Source organism: Carica papaya, chromosome 3, assembly GCF_054855325.1.
Source record: "Carica papaya isolate Zhongbai chromosome 3, ASM5485532v1, whole genome shotgun sequence".
NCBI lineage: Eukaryota > Viridiplantae > Streptophyta > Magnoliopsida > Brassicales > Caricaceae > Carica > Carica papaya.
The window spans coordinates 6,641,180-6,658,978 of NC_142311.1; the positions used below are offsets into that span (position 1 = coordinate 6,641,180).

Sequence of the window (17,799 nt, forward strand, 5' to 3'; positions counted from 1 at the left end):
CACTCATTTGCCACAATTTATGAAAAGAAATACAATTATGTATCTTTTTTCAGCATATGCAATACAATTTTGTTAATTATAAGTGGATATAACAATATTTATATATTTAGTTATTTTTTAAATTTTTACACTAATTATGTATTTCTTAAGTTACTTTATTGAGGTGTCATTTCTATGTGTTGGTTATATTAAGTTATATTTCAAATTAGAAGGTCAACTTATATCGTTTCATTTACAGCATTTCGGTAACTCTCAAGAGTTATTTACAGGGTTTAAAAGGCACCTCTTGACTTGTTTTAGATTAATTTTTTTGTACACCCACAATATTGAAAGGAAGAGAGGGATTTTTTAGAGAAGGTGAAAATATAGCATCTTGGAAATATATTTGCGTCCTAAACCCGAACCCGAACCCGCTATCAATAAATTTATGTTAATACTGTGTATTAATTGAAGTTTAGTCTAAGAAAATACATATTACATTACCCAAAACATTTGGATTGTCCAAGGCATAAAAATGATATGATAATTTCCTGCTTAAATTTCAGTTAAGAGTCAAGAGAAGTAAAAACAAAAATGGGCAAACAGATGAAATATTGAAATAACTTGTTTGGTTCATAGCGTTTAAGTCCTCAAGCTGTTCAGAATACAGAGTACGTGGACAAGAACAGAGAAGCAATACACGAGTTATGCATACTACACTCCATTAGGTTTCTATGCTGCCATGACAATCTCCATTTTCTTTTAAAATATCCACCAAACGTCATCAAAATTTCATATTCAAACATGAACAAACACAAACAATATGGGACGTTTATTTTGCTTCATTCCAAACAAATGATATTCATTTCCGCAATCAATGGGACTGCCTCCCAGAACGGCCTCATTTTCTTACATCCAAAAAGAATTGAGATTGGACTATAATTGATTCTGTACAGATTACTTCCTCCTATCACCAAAACAAAGGGAAGGTGAGTGAGAACAAAACCAGAGTTGCATGTAGAACTCATTGGATAAGCTAAGTTGCTGAGACCCTCATTTGCATTTGATTTCAGAGAAGCTTGCTTGTTCTTCGTCTTGATGGCCCTCCTGGAAAGAGCTTCATAATCCACCCCAACACCCTTTCCACCACCTGATCAGAAAAAAAAGTTGAGAAGAATATATTTTGTTATCTACCTTAGTGAGCAGATATAAGTTTGTATCATGCTCAAAATCCACTTTAACTACTATCTGAACAATTATGTGTGTCCAGCAAAGTTGTGCACCAATTCTCACCAAGTCCTTTAAGGGTATCTTTGAAAAAAATTAGTCATTCTTGTGAAACTCATTTTAAATGTGTGTACTCTTTCAGATACAGTTATAAATATACACTTGGGTCAAGAAAGGATAAAAATTCAACTCTAAAAAGCGGAAATTTACTCCAAATAAATTCCAAGTAGAATTAAAACAATACATTTCAAATTCCAGAACATATGTAATTTACCAGAATATTGTTAAATTGCACTCAAGAGTCGTTTATTACCGAATTTCCAGTCTTTTATGGTTGAACTAAATGAATTTCATAAATAATTTGTTTATTCCAAACCAAAGAATGTCATTTGCCAATATGCCATGGAGTAGCTCTTCCCTTCAGATTCTCCCCAATACACACTCAAGACTAAAATCCCAAGGAAATGTTCTGCATCTCTATCACTAATATATTGTTTATGAGAAAAGTTCAGATCTAAGATTTTCAAACCACTGCTTGTGAAAGGTCATCTGCTGAATTAACTTCTGTTCAAAAAGGGCAACATCGTCCAGAACCACATGGGTCCAGACAAGTCTAAATAATGATAACTTGATGGTGGCACAATCATGTTCCTCAGATTGCGTGAGCACGTATGTGATTGTGTGTGTACTTGATTGTGTGTGTATGTGCATTTGTGTATCTGAGAGAGAGAAAGAGATAGAACCTCATCACCCTCATCTGCATATGCAGTATTCTCCTGTATGGTGTGAGAATCAGGTTGTCTTGCTGAAATATTGTCATTTGCCATATTTTGAGCTGTTAGAAGCTCTAATCTCTGAGTTTGAGCTTCAAGTTTTCTAGATAACTCCTTGTTAAACTCCTTCATTCATGCAACAAAACCAGAAAAGAATGCAACATGTAAGATGAAACATTAAGGATGCGGATAGAGCACACAATAAATGTAATTATGTATAATAAAAAATGACAACAAATATAATCTTGTAAGTGCTCCAAAACAATGACTTTTTGAAGTCCCATCCTTCTGGTCAAACTGTACATAAATAGAAAACTCGGATGATGATCGTACAGCATGTTTTCGTATGCCTAAAGAGACATACAGCTGCAAAACAAGAAATGCAAATATATCTGCAATACATAAACTGGTCTTTATAACAAGCTCAGAGATCACCCTTTCTTTTTCTGCTTCTGGATAACTTGCTGGCTAACTAACCCTATCCAACCATTTAAAAATTTTTCATGCTGATGGCCAATAGCATGTCAAAACAGGATGCATGCACATGTGGCACATTTCATATTCTTAAAGTTATAAATGCATAGGCACTAACAAGAAAAAATCATCCTTTGCAAAAGTTTACCCTTCTAATCAGTATCAAAAAGTTACCCACCTGTCTTGGCGCCTTTCAAAAATAAACTACTAACATAATTGCTTCTTTAGTTCAACATGTCCTCTCAGTGCGATATTATCAAATAACTTACGTTAGACAACTATAAGCCAAACACTAAAGAAATTTGAGTAAGTTTCTCTTTTGTGGTAGACACTCCATATAAGTCTACTCCAAGTTAATTACCTTGAGCTTTGAACTTTGACTTATCTCCGACGACAAAGCTTGTGTCATTTCTTCTTTCTCCAACATCAACTGCAGCAAGAAAAAGCTCCTTACATGACTTTTAAGAGATAAATTAATAGTAATGAATGATAAAACATATTAGACTACTAAATCTGAAATTTTCTTTTGAGTAGTACTAGATCTGACAATTAGATTCAGAGAAGTGAAGAAAATAGAGTTCACAGAATAATGGGTCAGATGCTACCTCAGAAATTAGAGCATTAATATTTTGAATCATTCTCATTTGATCAGAAGGAATATTCACGGACAAAACTTCAAGAGCTGATCCATTTTTCGCCAGCAAGGGAGATATGGATGCATTATTTTCAAGAAGAGAAGAACTGCTATCCGCTTCCTGGTTAGAGCTGTCTGAGGTACTGTATACATCTGCTGCATTAAGGTGGATTTATTTACCATCCAAAAGAGAAACCAAAAATCCATTTAGTTAAAACTGAATCATGAAAAAGAATCCATCCATAATGTTGTTATCACTATAACATAATTTGTAAGACAGCTTCTCACCATAAACTCTAGTGAAGTCAGGAATATATACTCAGAACTATCACTTCTCAGAAAAGCCAATTAACATAAACTCTAATAGAGGTAAGAGGTTCACCCATAGGCTAAATCTATTTTTGGAAAAATTATGTTGATCTTTGGGAATAATTATAACTGGATCCATTATTTCTAAAAACAACAACTTAGTCTTCTAATTATTTTACTGTTGCAAAAGTTCTGGAAAAAAAACTATAATATGTTCATATACATGTTCTATGTTCTTACATTCTTACAGTTGTTTTAGAACTACCATATTAGCTAAAAGATCATTTTGTTTTCTAAAGTGGTGTGGTTTGTTATGTTGTTTTATTTTTCTTATTTAAGAATGTTAAACTATTACTTAACATCATTTAAGAAACGAATTTAATGAACAGATTTATTCTATATACAAGAACTAAATTGTTGTTTTCAGAAACACTTGACCTAGTTGTAATTATGCCCAAACTTTATCCAATTTTTAACTCAATTTCACACCCTGAAGAACAAGCTCCCCTCTTAAGAATTGAGCGATATCAAAACACTCACATATTTGGCAATCTTAATTTGTCTCCATCAAACTAGCTGGTGTGGAAGTAAGTAAATTACCCAAATAGTTACCAAACAAGAATAATAAATAACACAAGAATATACTTAGTTCAGTATTGCACTTGAGAGATGGATCTTGATTTTGTTATAGAAGAATTTTGAAAATTATAGTCGTGGTCCCTCTCTCAAACCCTATCCTCAAAAGCACCCAAATCTCACCAAGTACTAAATATCATGGTTTTGAGAGAAAACAATGTATATATAGAGACTTCAAGATTTATTTTTCTGAGATAGGACTTCAAGAAAAAAATCATAAATAACTTGTAGCATACACTAAGATACTAAAATAAAAGAACGCATCTGAAAGCTAACATATTGAGATAGACACAACTACATTCTTCAGAATTTCTTAGAGACCAAACACAAGGAAGTGGTAGTTTGGTACTTCAATGAGAAAGACTATAATCCTTTACATAAAATGGAATAACTTCAATAACCTCAAGATGTTAAAACACCCTTTTTCCTATTGATAAATATATATATATATATATATATATATTACTAGAAAGGAACAGAGACACAACATTAGAGAACAAGATATCCTCCTAAAAATAAGAAAGGAAAAACAACATAAAAAGGATGAAGGCATAGGCAACAAAATAACTCAACATATAGCCTGGCAAGTTCTATATAAAGTACATAAAAAAGATACGCTCATAGAGGCCATAACTCAAGCTAAAGAGACGCCAAAAAAGTCAATCTATCCCAATGAAACAATTAGGGAGAGAAACTAATGCACAACAAAAAGATATTATTTCAGAACAACTTTTCAATTAAAAAAGTCTTGCTGCAGTAATAATCACTATCTTTTGTTTTTAAGTTATTTATGTTAGTTAGGTATCATTATACTACAGTTTCCTATCAACATAGATCTTAAACATTATTGGTATTAGAATTATTTACATTTTCTCTTTTATAATTTTCTTTATTAATTGTAATAATATCTATATAAAGTAGCTACCATGAAAAGGGAGAATAGATGACAATAGTTGTTGAAAATTTCTTCGTAAGATTCGTTGTTCTCATTATTGTTCTGTCTAAGATATCTCTTTCAATTAATTTCTCCATATCTCTCTTTACCTTGATCTCTAATTTCCTTTTTCCTATCTTCATTTCTTTGTTTCTACCTAAATTTCCTCTCTTTCTAAATTATCAATTGGGCAAGTTAGTATAACATTAGTCGTCGTCCTGCATCAATTGGTACTAAAGCGAAACTTCTACCCCTACTTTCTCCCACTTTGGCACTGCGTAGGGCGCAAAAACAGATTCTCCTATCACATCTAGCCCAAAAAACAATTCCTTGAAAAAAAAATTCAAGGAAAAAGATCCAAACAGCTAGAACAGTCGCGCAACCTTTATATCGATTGAGGGTGATCAACACCACCACCACCACCCTACTCAAACAACAGTGACAAACCTATATATTATGGAGCACCACCAAGCAGAACCACCAAACACCATGTCAGTCACCTTAGCCTCCCAAACCTTCACCATGCTGGATCTTCTTATTTCTAACCCCCACGAGTAACACTGACCACCAATCTAGAATCCACATGACCAGAAAAAGCTATAATCAGAAGCTCGACCACCACCAATTACCGAAAAGGGTGATCACGTCTCCCTGACCAGTCAGAAAGGTTCCCCTAAGATTTTCCAGTGTGTTCTACCTATTTTTGAGTTTACTTTGATCATATGTGCATCTGATAATAACAAATCAAAGTGACAGGTAGTAACTTGGCATGAAATCAGATAAACTTTTGGTACAGTTCAAATTTAATCTACTTGATTACTCATGATGTGTTGAACAAAGTTTTCGGTCCTTATGGATGGATAGAAAATATCTATGTATTTCCACATAATCAAGCTTGTATCTGATGTTATAAATCTTTTGAAGAAATTGTGCATATATGACAATTGTTGTTGGATGAATATCGAAAATGTGTTCAACCTATATTTGTGGACTAAAGAATTATGGGACACCCACAAGAATTTAAAAATGAGGTGAAATCTTCATCTAAGGCTTCGCCTTCACATGATTGTCACATACATGATTATTGTTGTTGGATGAGTAGTTAGTATGTATTTGACCAATGTGTCGGGACTAAAGAATTATGGAACACTCTACAAGAACATAAAAATGTGATAGAATCTTCAACTAAGGCTTCTTCTAAACTAGAAGAGTCAGTTTGAAGTTCCTTATGACCACCAATGGCAGCTCAAGTGATATTGGCACTTGTTGAAGTTGTTTTTGTTCAGATGTTGGATGAGTACTCAGTATGTATTCGACCCATGTGTCGGGACTAAAGAATTATGGAACACTCTACATCTTCAACTAAGGCTTCTCCTAAACTAGAAGAGTCAGTTTGAAGTTCCTTATGACCACCAATGGCAGCTCAAGATATTGGCACTTGTTGAAGTCGTTTTTGTTCAAATGTTGAGAAACTTTCTTCCTTCAAGAACCATTTTCTACCTCCTATTGCTATTGAAGTGGTTTCCATTCATGATAGTTGCATTTGGTAGTTTTTATGTTATTTGTTATTGTTTGTAGTGATTTTGTTTATAGTTTCCAGACCACATGATGCATCATAAAACAACCTTCAGCTTGTTTGAAAAAGGAAGGCACATGCACTTAAAGATTAATTTGTGATGGTTTTTTGTTTCTACTGACAAGGGCACACTGTGTGCCACGTGGGCATGACAGTAGCAGTGTTAATTTTGGAGAACTAAACCAAACTAATTTGAAACTTTTAAGGGTATATCTCAACCGAAAATAGTACAGGGGTCAATATGAAAAATTTTGAATACTATAAAGGCTTTTCAAGTACTTATCCCACTTTTTATTAGTTGTACTTAGTGTCTATATAAAGATTAATAGCTACCAAGAAAAAAGGGAAAAAAGACCATGATGAATTTAGAATTTCGTCTTTAGGGTTAAGTCCCTGTTATCCCTCTCTGTTTCATTCTTCTAATTGTTCTGTCTACAACTTATCTTGTTCATTTTCTTTTTCATTATATTTCTTCACTTCAATCTCTAATTGTTTCTAGCCTGTATCTATTCTTTTGTTTCTCATCTAAATTTTTTCTATTTATAAATTATCCCTGAAATAAATTAGTTTAACCGCTGCTTATCTTGCATTAGAAATAATCCTTAAATATCCTCATCTTCCTATTGACTAACTAAAGGGAGGTAACTGTAGGGTTTTTTACAACATGAGGTGGGTAAGCAATTGTAGGGTTTCTTACAAGGTGAGGTGGATAAGTAATTGTAGTTCTTAAATGGAGGAAGTGTAGTTTTGTATCAACCTTAAGGGTGGTAATTGTACTTACCCTTATATAATTTAATCAACAGTCATAATTTTTTACCTCAAACATAAAACATAAAAATGTCTGGACTTCATTTCAAAATATTAATTAAAGGTTAAAATTGAGAAAATACTGATTTGACCATACAAGAAAAACTGTTCACACTGAAGCAAAAATTGAAGCTTATCAAGTGGCCAAAATGCAAGGACTCCATTACCTAGATCTTCTGTTGAAGTTGAGATGTCTTTCCTGCTAGTCGGACTCTGATTTACATCAACAGATTTATTGTTGGTAGAAGCTTTTCGTAGCTTAGACTGCAAGACCTTCTTCTCTGCATAATAGAAACAAAAAGAGCATGGCCAGAAACCATATTATTCACAATATTCAATTTAGACGAAACCAATAAAATTGCTATATTGATAATTTAAACCCTCACCTTCTTGAAGAGCACTAATAGTTGACTGCAAATCCTGACGATCTTTCTCTAGACTTGACATTTTCTTTCTGCAAGATTTAATAAGAATCAGACATCCTATGAAATTATGCAAGAATCCAATTCGAAAATCTCTAACATTGCATTTGCTTCAAGACTACATTACTCTCCTTCAATTTCTAGATCTTAATTATTCAATATATAGAATTTAGTCATTGTTTCATGTTTGGACAAATTCCACTCGTATTCTTAATCCCCAAAGATCAAATTGCATTTTCACGTGTCAATGAATGAAGTACAAGAACTTCTAATCTGAAGTTGAAATTAGACTGTTAGAGAAATGGTGAATTAAGTTAAAAGATACAGGAGTAAATTAATTTTTTTAAATTAATAAGAGTAAATTACATTCTAGGTTATTTTCTTTTTTGTCCTACAAAACTTGTACATATATGGCAGTAATTTTCAGTAGAATACACATCAACCATTTTTAACATAGTATCAGAGCTTTCGGTAAAAGAAACTTTAATCTTAATTCTAAACCCAATTTGATTTTCATTGCCAAATAGAAAAAAAGAAAACCCTGAAAGGGTTAGGTTATAATAGTTTTGGTGCAAACACCAAACCCATAATGAGGATTTGCTAGCAAAAGTAAGTTGATATTTTGAGACTTTTTTTGAGAGTGGAAGAAGTAAATGATTGAAAATAGCAAGTTCGTCCTTTGTGCTTCAAGCTCAAAGAATATACCATAACAAAGTTTCAAAAGTCACAAATAGAAAGAAGAATATTATTTAACACAACAAATTGATATCTTTATACTTATGAAACAGAAATATCCGTCCTTATATTTAGAAAAGAACAGTACTAAACATTTTTTATACTGCTACTGGAGACTATTATTTCTCATATAATTGAAAGAGTCACAGCACAATGGATCATATATTAATAATTATACCCGACAAAAACAAGACATCATAAAATAACGGCATTGGAGGCCATTGAATTTTCAAATACATTATAACATTCAAATTTTTCATGATGAACTGTAGTCGGTACACATTCTGAAATCACTGTATCTATTTCCATCCTTCTTGATTTCTGATTGATGTCACTATGTCACTTTGATGAAATTCTTTGTTTTTTGCCAACAACAAAATTATTCCTGGCATTTGGCTCCATATAACCCCCAAATTATGCAAGTTATAGCTCATACCAAACACAGCTTGTGCAGAAATCAAAAATATATTAATGTAGACATGTTATTTAACTTAAAGCATACTTGCAAGAAGAGATTTCAGCTTGTGAGTTCTCCAGCTGCCTCTCCAGCTTCAGTTCATTAGACCTGAGTCTGAGTGCCTAAAAATTGTCATCTATAATAAGTATTGCAGATTAAGTGGGGGAAAAAAGAAACAAGAACAATATCCAAGATTATGCAACTCCACCATAGGTTGGATAAAAATTACATAAATACGACGAACAAACCTAAAGAAGAAAATATCTTGAGGATCAATGTTGAATAACTAAAACAAAACAAAGAATCTTCTCTAGTTTGTTCAAAGATGATCCAAGTCAAAATTATTTCAAAAAAAAAAATTTGTTATTTCAAAAAAAAATTATTCAAGTCAAAAAGGTAATCCATGAGTTTCACAAGTATATGGATGATACTTTCATCCCACCTAAGAGAAGAATGTAATTAACTAAGCTCAAAAAGCTTTATTATTCATTGCTAGCAACTTTAACTAAACTCGTATTGCTACCAACTTTAGGCTATGCATTGAAGGACTAGTGTTCCTTGGAAGCTTTAGCCTAAATTGTTAACTCTCTTTGGCATTATATGGGTCACTTTTCCTATGGTTAAAGGCCTTTTATGGGGGTACTTTAAGGGTGATGGAGTGACAAGGAAGCAAAACATTTGTGGTGAGGGGCTATCCTTGCTGGCTTATGAACAATATTGCTTGCACGAAATCAAAAATCTTTGACGACTGTAATACGTCTTTCCATGAGATATGGGACAGAGTGACCTTTTCGGCATCTTTATGGATCAAGGCACATGGAAATTTCTCTGATCTGCCTATTTCTGAACAGCATCGGAATTGGTAGATTATTATTTGTGGTCATTAATTTAGTATATTATTTATGAATTTATTTATTTACAATTTTTTTGGCTTACTATTGTCTGTATTTTCAGGAGGATTCCGCTTCCTCCTTCCTTTGCATAGTTTTCCTCTTACTTTAATAAATTTTCTTTTTAAAAGAATTAAACCAATAAATATTATTTTTTTATCAAAAAAGAAAAAAGCATTTAAGCACTCGGAATTGTGACTAAAAAATTGCTAGGTCAGTCAAGCTTTTTAACCTAAAACATTTTGAATGGAATTAAAGCATGTACCAACCTAATTTCACCATGCTGGAATGATTCTTGAAGCTTGTGAAGGCTTTGATTGCAATTACTATGGTAATTTAGGGAACCTCAACTCCTAAACCCGACATCAAAATTTGGACACTGGAATTTGGACTATTCAAATGTACACACTTAAATCCTAGTCAATGAGGTTTTCACTAGCACCTTTTGAAATGCCAAAGTCCCCTCAAAGATTGAGGTTTTTGTGTGGGACTGATAGACTTAACACATAACTATCTCTTGCAAGTTTGCTCAGCTAATGATGCTATTTCTGCATACGTATGTGAGATTTGTTACTGAAAACCTTAATCCTATTACATCGTTTTTGCATTGTGAGCTGGCTAGAAGGCTTTGGTCTAGATTATTTGCTACTTTTGGCTACACTGGGGTTGTTCCCTCTTCTCTTGAGGGTGTCCTTTCTTTGGACGTTAAGGAATAATACACTATGTTTGTTGTAGACGACTCCCAAATGGATTGCTACTTTCATTTATTTAAAACAAAGTCTTCCCATATGTATCCAAAATGTTTGAAGACAACTTTCCTTTGCAAGAAATAACTTTGAGAAAAGAATATTAAGTTTAAAATTTCTTTACCTTCTCTTCCAAACCAATGACCTCAGAAGCCAAAATACTGGCACGTTCATCGGCAGCATTACATTCTAATCGTGCATTCGCATATTCATTTTTGAAACTCTCAAGTTCCAGCTGCAAACACCAAACCAAATATCATATAAAACAATATGATCAACCTAACAATATTTATAGATCCAGAAGACACTTATCTAACTCAATGCTTTAGTAACTGGACAAACACCATTCAAATGGTTCCACAAAAGATCATGAGGTGAAAGTTCTCACATCTTTAGACAGCTTTGTAATATATATACAGCAAAACAGTAACACGAACAAATTTTAATCATATATAAAGAAAAATATGATTACTTTGCACAGCATCTTGCTGATATGACAAAATAGTGCCAACAATTATCAAATTTTTTTGGAGGAATATCAATCCTTACTGTGTCCCTAATCTCAACCCAACCCCATCAGGACCATGACAAAAGTTTGCACTTTTTACATTCTTTATTAGAAAGCCTTTAACAAACTATATCCTTCTATTTTCTAGTCAATCTTAATTGATCACTCCAAACTTTCAATTGTGAAACTTCTACCAAGTGCTAGTTTATAATTTCAAATTGTGGCTTTTTATCAATTCAGCTCCTCAAATCTAACAGAAATCTTATGAAAGTTAGCTTGAATTACATATATGTTCTTTTGATATATTTATATATATATATATGTATATATGTTAAGGATTGTGAAATTAGATTAAAGGGTATAAATGAAAAATGCACCCTATATAATTAATTCTATTTCCTTTTTTATTCTAGAAAACCTTTATATATAGGATCATGATATTCAATAAAAAACACATCAACTATTTTTAATGATATATGTCACTAGGAAAAATCTAAAATTTACATATTGTTTAATTCCATTTATTTTATAATTTTCTTTTCTGGTAGTTTCATTTGAAATGAAATAAATTAAAATATCTAAGCATAATATTTTTTTAATTTGAATTATACAATTTCATAAATTTAACAATACAATCAGACACAACGCAAGTGAACAATTGTTTCAATCGAATATGGGCTGCAAAAGAAATTTGCTATATGTATATATATGTATATAATTTTTTCAGAGATTCTATTAGGGTTCGATGGTTTAGAACCCATTGTCTTCTGCTATGGGCCAACCTATTTCAGATGGAGCTAATTTCAATAGAACTTGATGGTTTTTTTCATCAGTAAGATTTGTCATGAGTGATACCCCCTTAGACCCTTTTCATTACCATGGTTCTTATTTTTCTTTTAAAAATATAATTTATGCAAAACCCCTAAAACTTTATTCAAATTACTGGGACACAAAATCAAAAAGACTTTAATTAAATTCAAAGAAACAATATCCAAGTTTTCTTCATCCATGGGAATGGGAAAAAAATCCTTCCAATTGTTTCTCCTTAGCAGTAAAATTTTGAAAGTCTTGTAGACAAAGGGGTGTATTATAATATAGATAATAAACTTGGAACATTTTCAAAACTTAAAACTTTTAGAATAATTGACCACCTAAGTCCATTATTTTACGTATATAAAAAAAAATCTCATTCAAAGAGAACACTGAAATTATTGTTATTTTTCCCAGCAAGAAAAAGCCCATAGAAACGATTGTTCAATCAAAATAAGCTCATTTAAAAAATGTTGTCTTTGTATAACTTTGTATGCTTACTAATGATCCCAGCATGCTCTGTAGAACAACATCAAGATTAGCATTAAATGATGGATGAGTAATGCCTAGTTTGTGCATTTACGTTTGTGCACAATATTAAGTACATATATTGAGGCTAATGGTTGCAAAGAAGCAATGTCATACAACACAAGATAGCTACAACTGAGGATAATATATGTAAATCTTTTGCTAACTACAGGAATCACTATCAATAAAACAATATGCTTGAGCAGTATATTATTACATCATACAGGTATTAACTATACAAAGAAATTACAAGACTGAACTCCTTGAGAATAAGGAATACTCAACACTTACCAAGTGGGCCTTGATTTCTTCTTGCAGCATCTCCATGTCAGATTTTAGTTGGTTGACAATACTTCTCTGGATGAAAAAAAAAATGTTAAAAAGTACTCAAATATGGGTCAATGAAGATTTTCAGAGCAATTAGACACCTCATAAGTAAGCTGTGATTATCATAAAAACTAATCCACTTAGAAAGCACATTGAGGACTACAAATGGCTATAGCCAACTTCCTGATGGTAAATTTTGAAAATGTAATTTCACTATATTCTGTTCCAGTCCAGCATAGCTTAAGTGCCCCAAGAGGATGCCTAAGGACTCTACAAAAATATGAACTCTATGCATCAACTACCACACAGAATATGCAACAATAGGTTTTTCAAAGGGTCTTCTTATGTCTAAAGATTTTCAGGTTTCCACAAATAAAAAAAAATTGATTTCTACAAGGAAGGAAGATGTATTGAATGAGATTTAGCTATTTTATTGTTTGAGAGATTTTAAAATTCCCTCCATAGATAGAAAATAAGAATGATGAGATGAATCCAACTTGTATTGTCCTCTGTTCCCTTGTTGTCAGTTGAAAGGTCACAGGAACAACCCAAAACCACCAACCCTCTCCCACAGAAAGAGAGTCATCAGCAAGCATTCAAGTATCACATCCAACTAATAATAATTGGTAACTAGCAATGCATAGGAATGATGAAAAGAAATAGCAAAGACTTGCTTTCTTTTAACATAACAAAATACATAGCATTCTACCAAGCTACTTCACATCACCACAACATGGATAGATAAAGAAACACTACTGATAACACAGATGTAATGCAGAAGTATCAAAATTCACAGATAAACCTGTTGGTTGTAACTATCTGTCAAGGATGAATTTTCAGCCGCTAAGGATTCTGCTAATGCACGTGAAGCCTCAAGAGCTCGTTGCAATGAAAATTTTTCTTGTGTCAAATCTTCAATGTGCTGGAAGGAAACAGAACGTAGAATGGAAGAATGATTCAGAGGTGAAGAGTCATGAAAAAAAATTGATGCATCAATTCACAACTGAATAGATATTATCAAAAATAGATGTCATCTAAATTATTTTTGTAACTGCAAAATCTTATCTGAATTTTATTCCAATAAAAGAAATATTGAACATTTTCTAAGGCATATAAATGTTCATCACAATGCCTTGAAGGAAATGTTCCAACAGCCTCAGAGTTGGTTGAGATTCCAAACAAGTAGTGTTCCAAAAATCTGAAGATATTCACATGATTAACACCCTTTTTCCAAAATCAATTCATCTCTAGCCATGGTTCAAATATTATCAAATGGAAACCTGTTGCTCTCCCACACCCTCTTCCCACGTGGCCCCTGAGAAACCTTTCTTCCCTTTCTTGATAAATAACAAAGGTTGGAAATGAAAAATCAATTAATTAAGAAGCATATCTCTACAAGCAGTATGTCAACAGAAAACAGGAGAAAAAAACCACTAAAGAGAATGGGCCAAAAACCATTGAGGCACCTGTTCCAAAGCCGCAAAGTCTTCGTTCTGTTTGTTGGAGTAGAATTCATGCTTCCCCTCCATGCTATTATCATTAACACCCAGCAGGGCCCCATTATTGGCAGAAGCTGAGTATTTAGTAGGATTTTCAAGTGTGGTGAAGGAACTAGGTGTTTTAAGGTTTGTGAAAGATCCCATACTATTGGTCTCTGTATGTTGGTTCTGAAAATGGTATGATCCTTGGCCATCCACACCATTTACTTGCAAACTACTAGATTTAACTGAACCTTCCTCCAGTTCAGTATGCTGAGAACATGCACCCGAAGAAGCTCTTGAGACATTAAGAGAATCAAGGAAAGAAGGACGAGATCTCCTGGCATTAGTTTCATTTCTAACTGAGTGAAGTGGCAACTCACTTACGGAACTTCTGTTATCAAAAGCGAAAGCTGAAGATTCAGATGTTCGGAAAGGGTCACTAAACAAACTGGTCAAACTGTTGGCAGTGATATTCGGCATTCTTTCCCCATAATTAGAAGTGCCAGGTTCTCCAAATTCTGCACTACCCTGCAGGTTTAGCCCAGATTTAAGGAGTTTGTTGCTCATGCTGGTAGCAGGTTGGATAGAACCTGTAATGAAAACCGAAGACACATATAATTTGGCCAGTTCCTCCCTAAAACAAGATAGGTGATAATAAACAAGGACACAAATCATTTTTTCACTTACATAAATTTACCTTCATAGTTTGAGGTTAACCCAGGGCCATTATCCAGCATGCTGACATCACCGGACTTACTTTGCAGTACTGTGTTCCCAGAAATCTGAGAGGAAACTTTAGCACCAAAATCATGAGGAAAAGCTGGATTTATGACTGCTGGAACACGTATGGAACTGTCACTTCCTTTTAAGTGGGATTCCTCCATCTCATAAAGACTAGATTTACTAGAACTGCTGTCATAACCTTGGTTCCCTTCCGTATATCTACCCATAAGATTGTTGGGCATACTCCCATATGAAAGTAAACCTCTACTGTTATTGTGTACTTCGAAGTCATTATTTGAATCTTTTGCTTCTTGGCTATTATAAACATCCATTGATTCGACAGACTCAGACACCTCATGTTTCTTAATTTCTTGATTGTTTACATGTGTCGGCACAAAATCTGCTGAAGATATAACATAATCATTTATGGAAGGAGGATTACTACCATGGATGCCATTTGAAGGAATTTGGTGATTTTTCTGGGAAAAAACATCCGCTTTGCCGGACGTTATTATTTCAGTGGGTCCGTCAGATGTGCCAGCCCCATCTGATTCTGTATCTCGTACATGCTCAGTTGCAACATCATGAGCATTAGACTGACTACTCGAAGCAGCCTTCTTAGCCCGCTCAGCTGCTTTTTTCTTGCGGAACTCCTCTAGCTGCAAGAGAAACCAAAACACATTTCGAACAAAATTTCAAAAGTTGTTTTTCTTTTGTCGGGGGATATTTTAGTTGTATAATAGCTGATTACAAGAGACAATACATCAATAATGCCTTGACTGTAATAATAACAATTACAAATTAGCTGTTCCAAACAGAAACATATAAATATCCAGAATCTGTGTCCAAAGTCTATGCAAAACAAAAGAAGATATCTAGGATACTTTTTTAGTCTGTTTTTTTTTTTTGGATCCATTATGCATCCGTGCTTCATTTATGATTTAGAAAAATACTTAATGTTATCTACAAACAATTGAACAAACACCACGACAGAACAGACTAGCCCAAATTTTCAAACCAAGAAAAATAATAAGTCCCACAATACATAAACACTGTAATGCAAGCCCCAATCAGTATATTAGCTATATCGCAGGTCATAGTAATTTTTCCTATTCATCCATTATCTCTAAACTCTCTAGTACGTTACTGCTCTTCTAAGATCTCTATTCACAGCATCAAACAAAAACTCTTGATCTTTACAACTTGAGTATGTAACCTAGCATTTGCTTCGTTGATCCAGGTATCACTGAAATCACCTCATACAGCTATTTTACAAAATCACTCATGAGTTTGCGTTCCTTAGAATTAAAAGCCCAACTGCAGTGCCCCTTTGAGAAGAACTATAAAAGCAGACAACAGCAATGCTTCAGTTCTCTTACAAGGAAATCCCATATTCTCCCCTAATCCCGCTCCCCGCTCTCCAAGCTCAGACACGCACAAACATACAGGTGAAGAACACTTGGTTCCGCACATGGAAACTTGTTGGAAACTTGAGTTAAACAGGAAATCCAGAAGCTTCCAATTAAAAATCCATCCTTAAGCTCAAAAGATTAACAAAACAATAGATTTACAGGATTGATTAAAAAATGCAAGACATGACAATAACCAACCAATTGCAGATCACGTCCACATATTCCATTAGCCGTCAGTTAATGAATCCAGAAGACAAACACATATCTCTTTCCAATATTTAATGAAAAATCATATACAACGCGCGCATGAAGTTCCGTAACCAGACAAGAACCACCATCCGAAACTCGAAATAAAGCCAACGGGATAATCTCACATACACAATTTATAACACGTTGAACAAGAGGTTTAACAAAACATCAGTGGCTATGATAGAATCAATAATCACATACCAACGGCAACGTGAATTCAAAAAAGATATGTGAAATGTAACAAGTACCCGACGTTTCCCGGCTGCCAAATGCTCTTGTTTTCGAGAACTCGGCAACACCTGAGCAGAAGCCATTTGAATCCCAAAATCTCAAAGAAAAAAAAAAACCCAAACTAAATCAAATTAGTCTCCAATTTACACCTCCGTCATCACCTCGAATCAGAATTCCTTCAAAACCCTAATCAAACAACCAAATATACAATTCTCGCAATTCACGATCTCGAGTCCTTAAAAGAGAGCCCAAAAAATGAGAGTATTATCAGATCAGCCGATAGCTGATGAAAACAATATGAACCCGACGATTTCAGAAAAGAACAAACGGTCGGGTTTCCTCTTAAAACGGTCGTGTAAGTTTTGGAATTATCCAAATGGGAGATGATAAAAAAGAAAAACCCAACAAAAAACTCCAATAGAGAGCAAAAGGAATTAGGGTCCGATCTTGATCGGGAAGAAGGAGAGAGGAAAAAAGAGAACAGGAGTTTGCGTTGTGCATTAAAAAGAAAAAAAGTAATTACGTTCTTCCTCCTGGTAGATCTCCCCGCTTTCCTCTCTCTCCATAGCTCCCAACTGTTATGTTTTCAATTTTCACGTATGAGTCGTTGGTAGATGATAGGGTCACCTGTAAGAAAACAAAACTTATGAACTACCTATGTTTGGTGCCAAATCTGTTTTGATTTTGAAGCAAATCTGCTAATCTCGTTCCTAAATAATTCAAAAATCTTAATTATTATTCTTAATTACATGTTTCCACATTTTTATTTCCTACATTTGTATTTTTTTAAAAAAAAATGAAAACAAATTGAAGAAAAATTAGAAAAATATTGCAATAATAAAAATAGCAACTTCTTTGTCAAGGAAAATCGTTTAATTTTTTAAAAAATGTAATAAATGAATAAATAAATTTATTTTTATTTATTTATTTT

At 33.4% G+C, this 17,799-nt stretch overlaps 1 protein-coding gene across 2 annotated transcripts; it reads right to left on the reverse strand.

The window, feature by feature from the left end:
* Positions 1-591: 591 nt before the first annotated feature.
* Positions 592-17,536, reverse strand: BLI (protein BLISTER). 2 transcript variants are annotated; one of them, XM_022041311.2, is made up of 13 exons: positions 16,886-17,536; positions 14,951-15,635; positions 14,239-14,843; positions 13,575-13,694; positions 12,737-12,802; positions 10,724-10,834; positions 9,009-9,085; positions 7,736-7,803; positions 7,517-7,630; positions 3,059-3,243; positions 2,815-2,883; positions 1,950-2,105; positions 592-1,129 (listed from the first exon to the last, which is right to left on the reverse strand). In XM_022041311.2, the coding sequence occupies exons 1-13, from the start codon at positions 16,949-16,951 to the stop codon at positions 1,049-1,051; spliced, it is 2,403 nt and encodes an 800-aa protein (XP_021897003.2). In that variant the 5' UTR covers positions 16,952-17,536; the 3' UTR covers positions 592-1,048. The 2 variants fall into 2 exon arrangements, with proteins under 2 accessions (XP_021897003.2, XP_021897004.2); XM_022041312.2 differs by having other exon boundaries at positions 3,059-3,240; positions 16,886-17,535.
* Positions 17,537-17,799: the final 263 nt, after the last annotated feature.

What these genes read in the sequence shown, in the direction of transcription:
- BLI (XM_022041311.2), bottom strand. Translation starts at nt 16,951, where the DNA reads ATGGCTTCTGCTCAGGTGTTGCCGAGTTCTCGAAAACAAGAGCATTTG. An exon ending in TATTAGTGCTCTTCAAGAAG is followed by an intron (nt 7,631 to 7,735) that starts GTGAGGGTTTAA and finishes TCTATTATGCAG; the next exon opens with AGAAGAAGGTCTTGCAGTCT. An exon ending in TTAATGCTCTAATTTCTGAG is followed by an intron (nt 2,884 to 3,058) that starts GTAGCATCTGAC and finishes TTCTTGCTGCAG; the next exon opens with TTGATGTTGGAGAAAGAAGA.